The following is a 12166-nucleotide window of genomic DNA, read 5'->3' as shown; positions in this document are numbered from 1 at the left end:
CTGAGCCAGAGTGACCGCTGCCCCCCCAAGCACCCTCGTCCCTGCCAAAATGCTGGTCATGACTTGGGCTCTGGGAACTCAGCGACTCTATCCCCAGCCGTCCAGGCCATTCCTCCTCCCAAAGAGTCAGCAGGCAGGACCAGGTGGCCAGCAGGAGGGGCCTGGGGGGCCGGGGCGGGCAGCCCAAGGGCAGGCTGAGCCACGGTGACCAGGCAGCCCCCGTAAGAGCCATAGCAAGGGCCACAGGACTCCCAAAGCCGAGGAAAGCTATGTAAATGGAAGGCCAGGAGTGAGATTCAATGTGACCATGTTTGGTTTTTTCAAATCCAGCCACGATGAATCACTGCCATCTTCGTCCCAGCATGCTGAGAAATTCAATCCGTGCACAATGACACATGCTTCCCGGGCCTAAGATACCGGTCATGACTAAATGCAGAAATGCCAAGTGCCTCAGCCTGCCCCGCAGGAGGCAGATAGATGCGAGCAGGGGCCCAGACCCGCCCGCCTCGGGCAAGGGACACGGGGCGGCGGGGCGGGGGGGGGGGGGGGGGGCCCGGTGCCCCCCAGGGGAGGACTCGTTGGCTCCTCGAGCCTATGGGGGAGGCTCTCCCGACTGGACAGATAAACGGGAACCTCCACACTGGGGGTTCACCCTTAAGCTCAAGCACGTGGCCAAAGGTCAGAGCGTCCTCACAGCAGTTAGAAAGCAAGGTCAAGTTCTACTGCGAGGGCAGGAGTGTCCACGGGAGGCTTGCACCAGTGCATTCAGCGTAACGCTCCACGGAGAAGAGCTCCTCGCCAGGCCCGGCCTGTGCCAGATCCCACCTGGGAGGTCTGCCTGTGGAAGCGCCAGGAGGTCCTCCCGAAGAAACCGCACCATAGGGCACTGCGGAGGCAAGGGCCCAAGACCACAGCACGGGAACGAGGGTCCCCGGCGGCAACACAGAGGCAAAGGTGGCCTCGAGCGGGAGGCCACCTTTCAGGTCACTCCAGTGAGATCAGGCCAACACCTGCTTTGATTCAAGCAGCATCTCTACAGGAGCCACGCTCAGCGTGTCCAAGCACCACTGTGGCACGGGCATGGAGGCCAGGTCCAGGAGGCCCTGCAGTGGGGACGGAGACCATGGAGCGGGGGTCCCAAGGGAAGATGAACAGGGCAGCCGGGGGCTGGGGGTCCCCAGAGAGTGGCGTTTATTTAACATCCGTACGGAAGGATCTCACCGTGGCATGTGTACAGCGTGCCTGTGGGTGTGTTTCCACCTGGACATCCGCCCGGCTTGTATCTCAGCATCACCCACACAAGCAGAGCTTCCAGGAGAGGGTCCATGAGGAGAAAAGTGGAAGAACCGAAAGGGGGCGTGGGCTCGGCCAGGTTTGGCTGTTTTCTCACCCCATGATTTCTGCTACGCCAGCGAGGAGACTTCACAGATTTCTCCCAGGAACACCTTGCCTCTTCCGGGATCCCGGCCAGAACCTGGGCAGTCAGCTCCTGTGCGTGCCGGGTCTCTGCCCCAGGCAGCCTCACCACGCCCCTCCTTCCACTAAGCCAACAGCCGCTGGATCTGCTGGAAGTCAGGCAGCGGGGGCATTGCCCGCTTTGAAACTCACACCTTCCCAAAGTGACTTCTCTCTCCCCAAAGATCTCAGAAACATGAATGGCAGGAACGAGAAATTATACACATGAAACTACATATGTATGTATGTGTCTCCCCGCTCACCGTCCCATTGTTTTTCTGGCCTTCTCTCAAATACCTCTTCCTCTGATCCAAACAGGGGACCCACCCCTCGCCAGGAGTTAGGGTGGGGAGAGTCACAGGGGGCCTGAAGCCTCCCGACACCACTACCGGCCCCCTGGGTGCCCCGGACTCCACCCCGAGGTCTGCCGCAGCCCAGGCAAGCTGGCCCCCTCGGTGCTGGGGGCAGGAGGCGGCAGGCTGTTCCTCACTCTCACCAGAGGGCTGGGGGAAGAGCCCATCACTTGTGCGCCGTCAGTCACAGCCGGCTTCCACCATGTGTGAGCCCCGGAGACAGCATGGCATCACTCCAGAAGAGCGAAACTTTTATTTTCTTTAGAGAAAAGTTTCTCATAGACGGCCGTTTGTCAGCTTCTCTGGCTCTGCGGTGGTTTTCCCCCAATACTGCACTCCCGACCTCAACTTCAAACTCTCCTTTCAACTGTAATTTTTTTTAACTGACTCTAGCTGGCCGGGTGCGGCCTGGGTCCCCCTTCCCAACCGCCACCCCCAGCAGACCCATTCACAGATCTGCTGATGCCCACGAAAGCGCGTGGGTGATGAGAGCCACCTCCTCTCCCACCAGGAGGGGCAAAGCTGCGGGCAGAGGGCGACTGGGTGCCCAGAGCCTGGAGGGAGTGGGCGGCAGGCCGGCCTCCCGACCGCGGGAGCCCCACTCAGGGACATGACCAGCAACACGCCCATGGTTCACAAGGCCACCAAACGACGGTGTGTCCTGCACCCACTTTCCCGCTGGCTGTCCACTGACGGGAACCCCTCTCTGACACCATGGCTGGGGACAAGAGAGCCGGCAAGACGTCCGGGTCACTTCCCAAAAAGGCAGTCCTTGATGTGAGTCGGGGTCACGCTGCCAGCCCAAACGAACCAACCAAATCGACCTGGGAGGAATGGATGAGGGATTTAAAAAGAATTCCAGGGATCAAGAAGAAGACAGTTAAGCGTCACAGTTCACTCCATTTTCAAGTAGATACTTAGGCTTTCTTCCTTTCCCCCCAAGCCCTCCAAACAGCATCTATTCTGCGCCTACTATTTGCCAACACCTCCTAGTGGCAGTTGGTCTTTGGCTACAAGAACTATCCCCACTATAAAGATGAGGAAACTGAGGGTCAGAGAGGTTCGGCAAATTAGTAAAGGTCACTAAGCAGGAAGGAGCAGAAAGCTAGTCTTAATGTCGATAAATGTATCCACACCATTCCCCTTAAGTGTCCACCGCCCAGCTCAAAAAACACCAGTGGTTCCCTGTGGTCAGTAGAAGAACCAACAAGCCAGCTTGGCATCCGAGGCCCTCTATGATTTATTCCCAAACTCCTCCAACTGTATCCTCCACGCGTACCCGCTCCAGCCAAGCGAGGCCCTCCACTGCCCCAAGAAGAGGCCCAGCCCGCTCTCCCAGAAGGCCTCCTCCAGGTCTCACCCAAAGGCCTCCAGCATCCACTCATCGAGGAAGGGCGGGGGAGTAACCGGGCCCTGGCCGTGCCCCTCGGGAATGCTCTCCCTGCCTCCCAAGGGCGTGCGGTGGGAGCACAGACAAGGGGTCCTGGGCGTCACACACTCTCTCTCAGGAGAGACCGTGCTTCACATACTGGAAAACCCTTCCCTCTCCAACCTAAAGAGCCACACTTCACCCAGAGGCAGGTTTATTTCGACAGAAATCTCTTCCTCTCTCTGCAGCTCCATCCACTGCCAACATACCAAGGCCCAGGGGAGACTTAACATGATTAAAATTTTAAAGCATTTAAGGATGCTCAAAGGAAAGGCATCCTTGAAGTGCAAATCATCGATTTAGGGGGAAAGAGTGAAATATGGGGGAGGGAAGGCTCTCTGCCAATGTAAATAAAATATAATTTCAAACCATATTATGCCATCAAATGATTGACCGCACACCCCGAACTTCAGCGCTGAGTCCTGGGTAGGGCAGCTCCCGCCCCTGTTGCGTTTATGAACTCTGCAGTGTGAGGTGAGTGGGCGCTCTAAGTTTCGCCAGACGGAGAATAAATAACCATCCTGAGGGGAGTAATTTAACAGGCAGGGTAATTTAACAGTGACAATCCCCGGCCAGGTGCTGAAGCAGCAGAAACTCTAGTCAGGCTCCCATCAGACAAACAATCCCCCAAAGCCTAATACTGAAGCCTGGTACCCTGTGAAAAAAATCAGGGCGAAGAGAAACTGGCTAAATATGGAATTAGACCCTTGACTTGAACGGTATGAAACGAGAGAAGAAATGTAAGTCCACTTACACCTAAAAAACGACAGCTAGTATTCAAATTCTGCCCTTACACGCATGCTACCGTATCTTTTTTATGTCCATACTTTACAAGCTAGAAAATCTATATATTTCCTTTTATCACGAGGATGAACTAAATTTGAAGAGACTTTCTGGTCTCTGAATCCATGGAAACAACTCAGGAGGAAGAAAGACTATGCGGCTTTATACTCTAGATTAGGAAATTCAGGACAGCAGATTCTACCGACCCCCCTCCGGAGACGGCCTCAGGGCGGTTACTTTAATACCAGGGTCAACACTAAGTTAAGGAGTCTCCTCCAGTTTCAAAAGCTATTGCATGTACACACCTCTTCCCCAACTGACAAATCACCAATCCATGGATAATTGTTCATTTCGCACACTTTTTTCTACGAGGTCTCTGTACCTTCCTACTGCCACCAGGCCACAAGGAGTTCTCGGATTTTTTTTTTTTTTTTTTAACTAAGGATCAAAGGGAAGACCCCTCAAGAACCATCCACCAGCTGAAGCCCACCAGGGAGAAGCCAACCTCTCCAGATGCTAATGCCACCCTGTTGCTGTTTCCAATCACATGTGCTAATGAAAGAGGCAGACCAAGGAAAGGCAACGCTAAGCATGGCTTATGTATTCGGTTTTCTTTCACATGAAAGGCAGGAAGCTCTGCCAGGTCTCACCAGCACACCAGGCTACGTGGACCTGCGAAGGCACAGTTTACTGGGAAGCAAAGCTTTTGAAATAATTCCAGTTTAACACGGCCACGGTTTTCAAAGGGCTGCACTGCTTCCGCTGGGCGCACTGCTCTTTACCATTCAAGGATGAACGGAGACTTCATGCATGTGAACAACAGTTCCCTGGATTAAAACAGGTAAAAAAACAGGGCTAACAGCACATGTCAGCTCAGAAATAAGCTAGGCCAATTCTGCACATGGAAAGACTTTTCATTTCTGCCCCTCTCGATAAAGCAAGCCTACGAAATTTACCATGAATCTAACACCTTCAGCTAAGCATGAATGAAAGGAGGAAGGAAGGAAGGAAACCTCGGAAGCAGCTGAACCTCAGCGTTGACGTTTATGGTCTGACTTTAGGGCTAAAGTCTTTTCATCCAGTTACTCTGGCTTGCTTGTTACAGGACACCATTCCCTGGTTCCTGCCCAACCCACGGTCCACCTCCACTAACTCAGAATTTCCTGGGTTTGCGGTGACACCAAATGTCACAGCAGAGGGGTTACACCGTGTGGAGGCCGCTTTCAAAGCCTGGTTGCCACCAAACCCCACAAACACCGCTGGCGGCAAGTGCACAGCCCAGAGCCCCGCTCTCCCAGCGGCGCCCTGGGCGATCCATGTCCTCCCGAGGGCGCCCGGCCGTCCAGAGCGGCTCACGCGGGGCCCACGGCCCACCCCCTCGGCCCCTGTTGCCCGCCGGGACACACACAGCAGAGGGACCACCCCACGGAACGGGGGCGTGGGGCTGGGACAGGCGGGCGCCGGGGTCCGCGCGGGAAGGCCGGCCGAGTCGGGCGCGGGGGCCGGGAGAGGACGGTCTCGGGGTGTGGGTGGGTGGCCGGCCTCGTCCGGGGCGCAGGGGCGCGGGGGCCCTCCGCCTGCATCACCGGGGAGGTCCGTTCCGTCGAGCGCGGGGCTGGCGGCGCCCCCGTCCCCAGGGGTACCGGGCCGATACCGAGAACTGCCCACCCCTTCCCGCGGGGCGGCGACAAGGGGGAGGGGGCATTGCGGCGGCTGGTATCAAAGGGCTGAAAAGAAACTTGTACTCCTGTCTCCCCAGGTACGTGACACGTCGCAAAGGCGGCCGCCTCTCGCCCTCCCCCCCACCCGCTTTTGTGCTTCCCAACATCCCCACCCACAAACGTCCCACCGCAGGGGACCGGGCTCCCGGCAGCCGGACGAAACTCAACTCAAATTACGTGGAGCGGAGAGCTGGGGCGGGGGGCGACAAGAGGCGTCGGCGGCCCCCGTCCCGGGGGCTGCGCCGGGTCGCCCTCTCCCGAACCAGGCGAGCGCAGAGGGGCCGGGGGCGCCCCCAGCCTCGGGGACACGGCCGAGAGACCCGGGGCGGGTGGCCGGAGCGGAGGTCCGGGCGGAGAAGGGCAGGAGGGACGAGGAACCCCCCCCTCGGTGCCCCGCGGCGCGGCCGGGGCGCGTGGGCGCCGGGGGTTCCGGGGCCGGGCCGCGGGCGGGCGCCCCACTCACCTTCCTGCCGGCGCCGCCGCCCGCGCCCGCGGCCAGCGCGGAGCCGCCCCCCGAGTACATGTAGTAGGCGATGCCCAGCACCCACAGGAAGGCGAAGCAGAGGAGCATCCGCGAGCGCCGCCGCATCCTCCCGACTCGGCCGCCGGCCGCGGCCGCTGCTCGAGAGTCTGCCTGGGGCCGCGGCGGGAGCGGGCCGGGGAGGAGCGGAGGAAGGGGAAGGGCGCGGCGGCTCCTCCTCCGGCGCGGCTGGCGGCGAGGGCGGTGCGCGCCCGGCGCCCGAGCTCCGCCCCGGCCGGGAGCGCCGAGCCGCGCCCGAGCAGGAAGCGGCGGCCGCGGAGGCAGCGAGGGGGTCAGGGAGCAAAGGGCGACCAATCGGCGGCGGCTGCGGGGGCCCGGCGCGGGCGGAGGAGGGGATTACCGCGTCTCCACCGCGGCGGCGCGCCGGCCCCGCGGGGAGGGCCTCCGCCGGCCGCCGCCCCGCCAACCCCGTGAGTGACAGGTGGCCGCCGGGCGCCCGCGGGGCGCGCGCACATGTGCGCACACACACACGGGCGCCCGCACCAGGGACCGCCGGTCGCTGCTGCCGCGCGCTGCCCGGCCGGGAGCGCCACTTCCGTGGTCCTCGGTCTTTGGGACCACCCCAGCCCCCTGGCAGGCTCGCTCTTATTGGCCCACCGACCTGAGTTTTTTGGTGCAAATCCCCCTCCGGGACGCGACTGGGCTGCCGCTCGCTGCAGTTTTCTTACTAATCTTGCAGCAAAACATCCCTGGTGGGGATGGATCCCCAGGTGTCCATTTTATTTATTTATTTAGGCAGAGGTGGCGGCCTGGAGGTAGAAACCGAGAGGTGATTTTTCAGGGGAGCATGTTTCCAGGGATGTACGGAGTGCTGAATAGCAGGGTTTTCTTTTTTGTTTTTAAGTAAACACGAAATGAGGAAGAAGGAAGGCAATATATACTTTTTAATTGTTTTCTTTGTGACTGGTTGCTATATTAAAAGAAGAAAGAAGAGGCAGCACACGAAACAGCTTTAAAGATGCAAGAAGACAGACCTGTCTTGTAACAGAATCTGTGTAACCTTGACGATGCCCTTGTAACAGCAAAGTTTCCAGTGTTCCTAGGGAAGAAAGAAATGTTACTTACCGCTTGATATTTTAAAAGGGATTCCGGAAGCTGACCAGTCCAGAGGACAAAAGCAGCTGCCTGCATCTGAATCTCTACTCACATCCCCAATAAAACACAAGCACAAACAAACAAGCCTTCCGCTCTACTAGGAGAGCAAATGCCACGAACTGAACTTCAAATTACTTCTTAAGTAGAAGAAAGAAAATACCTCAAATTCCAACAGAGCTCCCTCCACTGTTGCCAAGGACTTAAGTGAAACCCAGGCTTAGATCCTTCTATGAAGAGAAAGTCCAACACCAAGGACTAAATACTGAACACAGGTCGGATACTTGAGTGGAAAAGAGAAGAGGTTTGAAAGAGAATGGGACAGGAGGTGGCAGCCTTGAAGAAGCCTTGCTTCTGGGAAAAGTCAGATAAATAGAGAAAGGGCAATGCCCTTCGGAGGTCTTGTGGTGAAGGAAAAGTGAGAATTATAGATCCGCAGAAATAAAAGACAACCAATCCCTCCCTCAGTGTGGTTATCTATTAAAAACTGCACTTCAGTATACAGTGAGAAGAGGACATTCTTGAACTATGAACCCTGTGTCAAAATGTCTAGTAGCACTGAAACATCAAAATATCTGCATATAAATCTGCAAAAAGAAAAAAAATACATTTCTTATGATGAGAAGATGAATCATAACATTTCCCCTGATGAAAATCCCCCCATAAAACGACAAAGCAGAGGAAAATTGTAAGACCTTATGTCAAACTCTCAAGCTGAACAAAGTATCATATATTTGGATACACCCCCCACACACATACACACACACACAGATAGAATCAGAAATTCAAAACCTAAGAATATATTAGGCAAAAATTAGGAAAAAATACAGCAGGAGTTGATAAGATTCAGGATAGAAATTGAAAATAGAGACAAAACTATCCCAGAAACAAAAAAGAATTACAAGACGCCCAAGGGAGAATATATCAAATACAGATATGTAAAAGGACACTGAAGAATGGCAAGAAAATATTCAAGAAGTTGAAAATAAAATAAAGAAAGGAGTAAAAAGCTTTCAGAGATAAGTGGTTGAAATGAAAGCCAGGAAAGAAGAACCAAAATACATGTCACTGGAGTCTCTAAAGTAGAAACACCAAACAGTGAAGCCAAATTACTATTAACACCGCCATCCCAGATGTAACATACAGCACGATGACGATGGTTACCACTGCTGTATGGTACTTTTGAAGGTTAACAGAGTGCGCCCTAAGAGTTCTCATTACTGGGAAAAGAATCTTTTTTCTTTCTTTCCTTTATTTGTATCGAAATGAGATGATGAATATTAACTAAACATTGTGATATTCATTTCACAATATATGTTAGTCAAGTCATTATGCTGTGCACAGTGCTAGATGTCAATCATATCTCAATAAAACTAGGGGGGAAACTATAATCCCAGAAAATAAGCCAGAAATAAGAGAAAATTTAAATTATATATTGAAAGTACCTTCCATGTACCTTGGAAAACTGAGTGAAATAATCAACTCCAAAACATGTTTTAGTAAAACTATTAGATTTTAAAGGCAAAAAGAGCAAATTACTTGTAGAAATAAAAATATTGAGGCTGGCAACATACAGAGCAACGCAACAGTGGAGCAGTATTTACAAGACACTAAGGAAAGAAAGTACCAGCCAAGGATTTTTGTGTCCAGCCTTTAAGGGTCAAAGCTATAGACAAACAGATGAGGACTGAGTACAGAAATTTAGAGAGCATCTTATGCCTTTCCTGGGGAATGAGCTTCCCCCAAACAAGAGCTAACTGAGGAAACCACCAAATGATGGATGGGAAGACTGGTAGATACACATACTTTCTAATCAAATAGAACAGGTGCAACTGAAAAAAACTGAAGGAGAAGGGAGAGCAAAAAGGAGAAACATAATGCAACTGACTGTTAAATAGGTAGTAGTTACTAATCAAATGACACCATATAAAATGGACAGGCCAGATGTTAAAGGGTTAAGAAAAAAGAAAAGAATTAATGTAAAAATATAGAAACTTAACCACTAAAGCAAAACATAAATATTGGAAACCCTGTTCCAAAACCCTAAAAGAAAAAAAATTTTAAATAGCAAAGAATACACACCAAGTGGTGAAAGAAACACAATAAGTATACCGTAATACATGCAGTAATTATAACAGAAAATAACAGGACAGAGTGGAGACCAAAGCATACCAGTATATGAATTTACAAATGCACTTAATTTGCCTGTTAAAAGATTTCCAAATTTGGTCATAAAGGAAAAGCCAACTCTAAAAGAACAGAAGCTGTGATCCTGGTATCAAACAAAGTAGGACAGGCTAAAGAGCATCCGAGGTGAAGAAGGACGATCTATGGCCAAAGCTTCAACTCCATTGTGCGTGGCAGTGGGTCTGAAGCCTGTAGTTTGTAAATCTGAAGTCAGAAGAAAGGCTAGAAGCGAGAGGGGAAGCATAAGGACAAAGAAACTGCAAGAATAAATAGACCTCATGACAGCCACTAAAATCCATGAGGGCAAACTGGAACCTACCTCCAACATCGGTAATGCAAAAAACAAAACAAAACAAACGCCACAATGAGATATCTCCAGTAGTATGGCTATTCTTTTTTTTTTTTTTTTTTTTTTTTTTTTTTTGCAGTATGCGGGCCTCTCACTGTTGTGGCCTCTCCCGTTGCGGAGCACAGACGCGCAGGCCCAGCGGCCATGGCTCACGGGCCCAACCGCTCTGCGGCATGTGGGATCTTCCTGGACCGGGGCACGAACCCGTGTCCCCTGCATCGGCAGGCAGACTCTCAACCACTGCGCCACCAGGGAAGCCCCATGGCTATTCTTTTTTAAAAAGCAAAAACGAAAACAAAAAACCAGAATATAACAAATATTGAAAAGGATGTGGGCCTCGGTCCTCTGCCCACGCCCTCTGGAGCCTGTTCACGTTGATTGACCAGAATCCGGGAATTTCACACTCCAAGCCCATCCGGATGGCCCCGACCCCCAGCTTTCTGTCCTTTGAAAACACGAAGAATAATGTCCCTGCATCAATTTTTGCTAGAGCCAATCACCTGTCATGCCTGGAACAGGGATCGTACCCATTGCCCTTAGCCCCAATAACCACGAAATGCACATCTATGAGAAGAACGGGAGGCAGTGGGTGAAAACTCATGAACTCAAAGAGCACAACAGACACATCACAGGTATCGAATGGGCTCCCAAGAGTGACTGTGTCATCACTTGCGGGGTTGACCGCAATGCCTACGTCTGGGGTCAGGAGGATGGTGTCTGGAAGCTGACCCTGGTGATTCTGAGAATTAACCGTGCAGCCGCTTTTGTCAAGGGGTCCCCGCTAGAGAACGAATTTGCTGTGGGCAGCGGAGCACGACTCATTTCTGTTTGTTACTTCCAGTCCGAAAATGACCGGTGGGTAAGCAAGCACGTTAAAAAACCCATTCGCTCCACGGTCCTCAGCTTGGACTGGCATCCCAACAATGTCTTGCTGGCAGCAGGATCCTGTGATTTCAAAGGCAGAGTGTTTTCTGCCTACATTCAAGAAGTGGATGAGAAGCCAGCCAGTACGCCTAGGGGCAGCAAGATGCCTTTTGGTCAGCTGATGTCAGAGTTTGGTGGCAGTGGCCCTGGCGGCTGGGTGCGCAAGGTCAGCTTCTCCGCCAGCGGGAGCTGCCTGGCCTGGGTCAGCCACGAGGGCACCGTGTCCATTGCCGATGCCTCAGAAAGCATGCAGATCTCAACTCTGAAGACAGAGTTCCCGCCCCTCCTGAGTGTGTCCTTCATCTCGGAGGATAGCGTCCTGGCTGCTGGCCATGACTGCTGCCCCATGCTCTTTAGCTGCGCTGACCGCGGCTGCTTGACCTTTGTCTCCAAGCTAGACATCCCGAAACAGAGCATCCAGCGCAACGTGTCAGCCACGGAGTGCTTCTGCAACATGGACAAGCGGGCCACGACCGAGGACCGCAACCCGGCCCTGGAGATGCTGCACCAGGACGGTATCACTCAAATGTCTATTTATGAGGTAGACAGGCAAGATTGTCGCAAATTTTGCACTACTGGCATCGATGGAGCCATGACCTTTTGGGATTTCAAGACCTTAGAGTCTTCTATCCAGGGCGAGCCTCCCAGATCCAGCATGAGGACGGACAGGCTGCGCCGGGCAGCTCCGCCATTCGCATCACGGGGAGGAGAGCCAGCCGCCAGGAAACACTGAAGACACATATGGCGCAAACCTTGTTCTGTGTTTTGTTTGAGAATAATTGGTGAAAGTGTCGGTTTTTTAAAAGCAGCAGTGATTTGGGTTTTATTTTTTGTTTTTTTTGTTTTGCTATTCCATTCCATTCTTGACCAAAGCTTCTCTTTAAGTAGTATATTATGGAAAATTGTCACACTAGCTTAAAGGAAGGGGTAGGGGAAATATGTAACTTGTCTGCTAAAAACTTAAATGAAAATACTGAATGTGAAAAAAAAAAGAGGAAAAGGATGTGGAGCAATTGGAACCCTTGTGTGTTGCTGGTGGGAAGACGAAATGGTACAGCTGCTGTGGAAAACACTTTGGCTGTCCCTTAAAAACTTAAACCTAGAATTACCATATGATTCAGCAATGCCACTTCTGGGTACATACCTAAAAGAAGTGAGAGCAAGGACTTGAACATGTGCTCCCATGTTCAATGGCACCGTTATTCACAAGAGCCAAAACATGCAAGCAGCCCGGTGTCCATCAACAAATGAATGGATCAGTGAAATGTGACATACAATGGAATATTATTCAGCTTTAAAAAGAAAGGAAATTAAAAAAAAAAACATGGTTCT

General features: G+C 52.5%; 2 protein-coding genes across 3 annotated transcripts in view; one reads left to right on the top strand and one right to left on the bottom strand.

The window, feature by feature from the left end:
- The window catches only part of GALNT2 (polypeptide N-acetylgalactosaminyltransferase 2), a 174482-nt gene extending 168013 nt beyond the window's left edge, over positions 1–6469 (bottom strand). The window contains exon 1 of one of the 2 annotated variants that reach the window (XM_032607354.1): positions 6205–6469. In XM_032607354.1, the coding sequence (XP_032463245.1) occupies positions 6205–6330 (126 nt within the window). In that variant the 5' untranslated portion in view covers positions 6331–6469. The remainder of the gene's footprint in view (positions 1–6204) is intronic. The other variant, XM_032607356.1, reaches the window with a different exon arrangement.
- A 3870-nt stretch (positions 6470–10339) lies between these two features.
- On the top strand, positions 10340–11567 carry LOC116741898 (actin-related protein 2/3 complex subunit 1A-like). The gene has a single exon (XM_032609065.1). It carries the CDS (start codon positions 10416–10418, stop codon positions 11565–11567), a length of 1152 nt encoding a protein of 383 aa, XP_032464956.1. The 5' UTR covers positions 10340–10415.
- Positions 11568–12166: the final 599 nt, after the last annotated feature.

This window comes from Phocoena sinus, chromosome 16, assembly GCF_008692025.1.
Source record: "Phocoena sinus isolate mPhoSin1 chromosome 16, mPhoSin1.pri, whole genome shotgun sequence".
In the NCBI taxonomy this organism is placed as follows: Eukaryota; Metazoa; Chordata; class Mammalia; order Artiodactyla; family Phocoenidae; genus Phocoena; species Phocoena sinus.
Note: the sequence above shows the minus strand (reverse complement) of the source record. Positions and strands in the feature narration are given on the sequence as shown.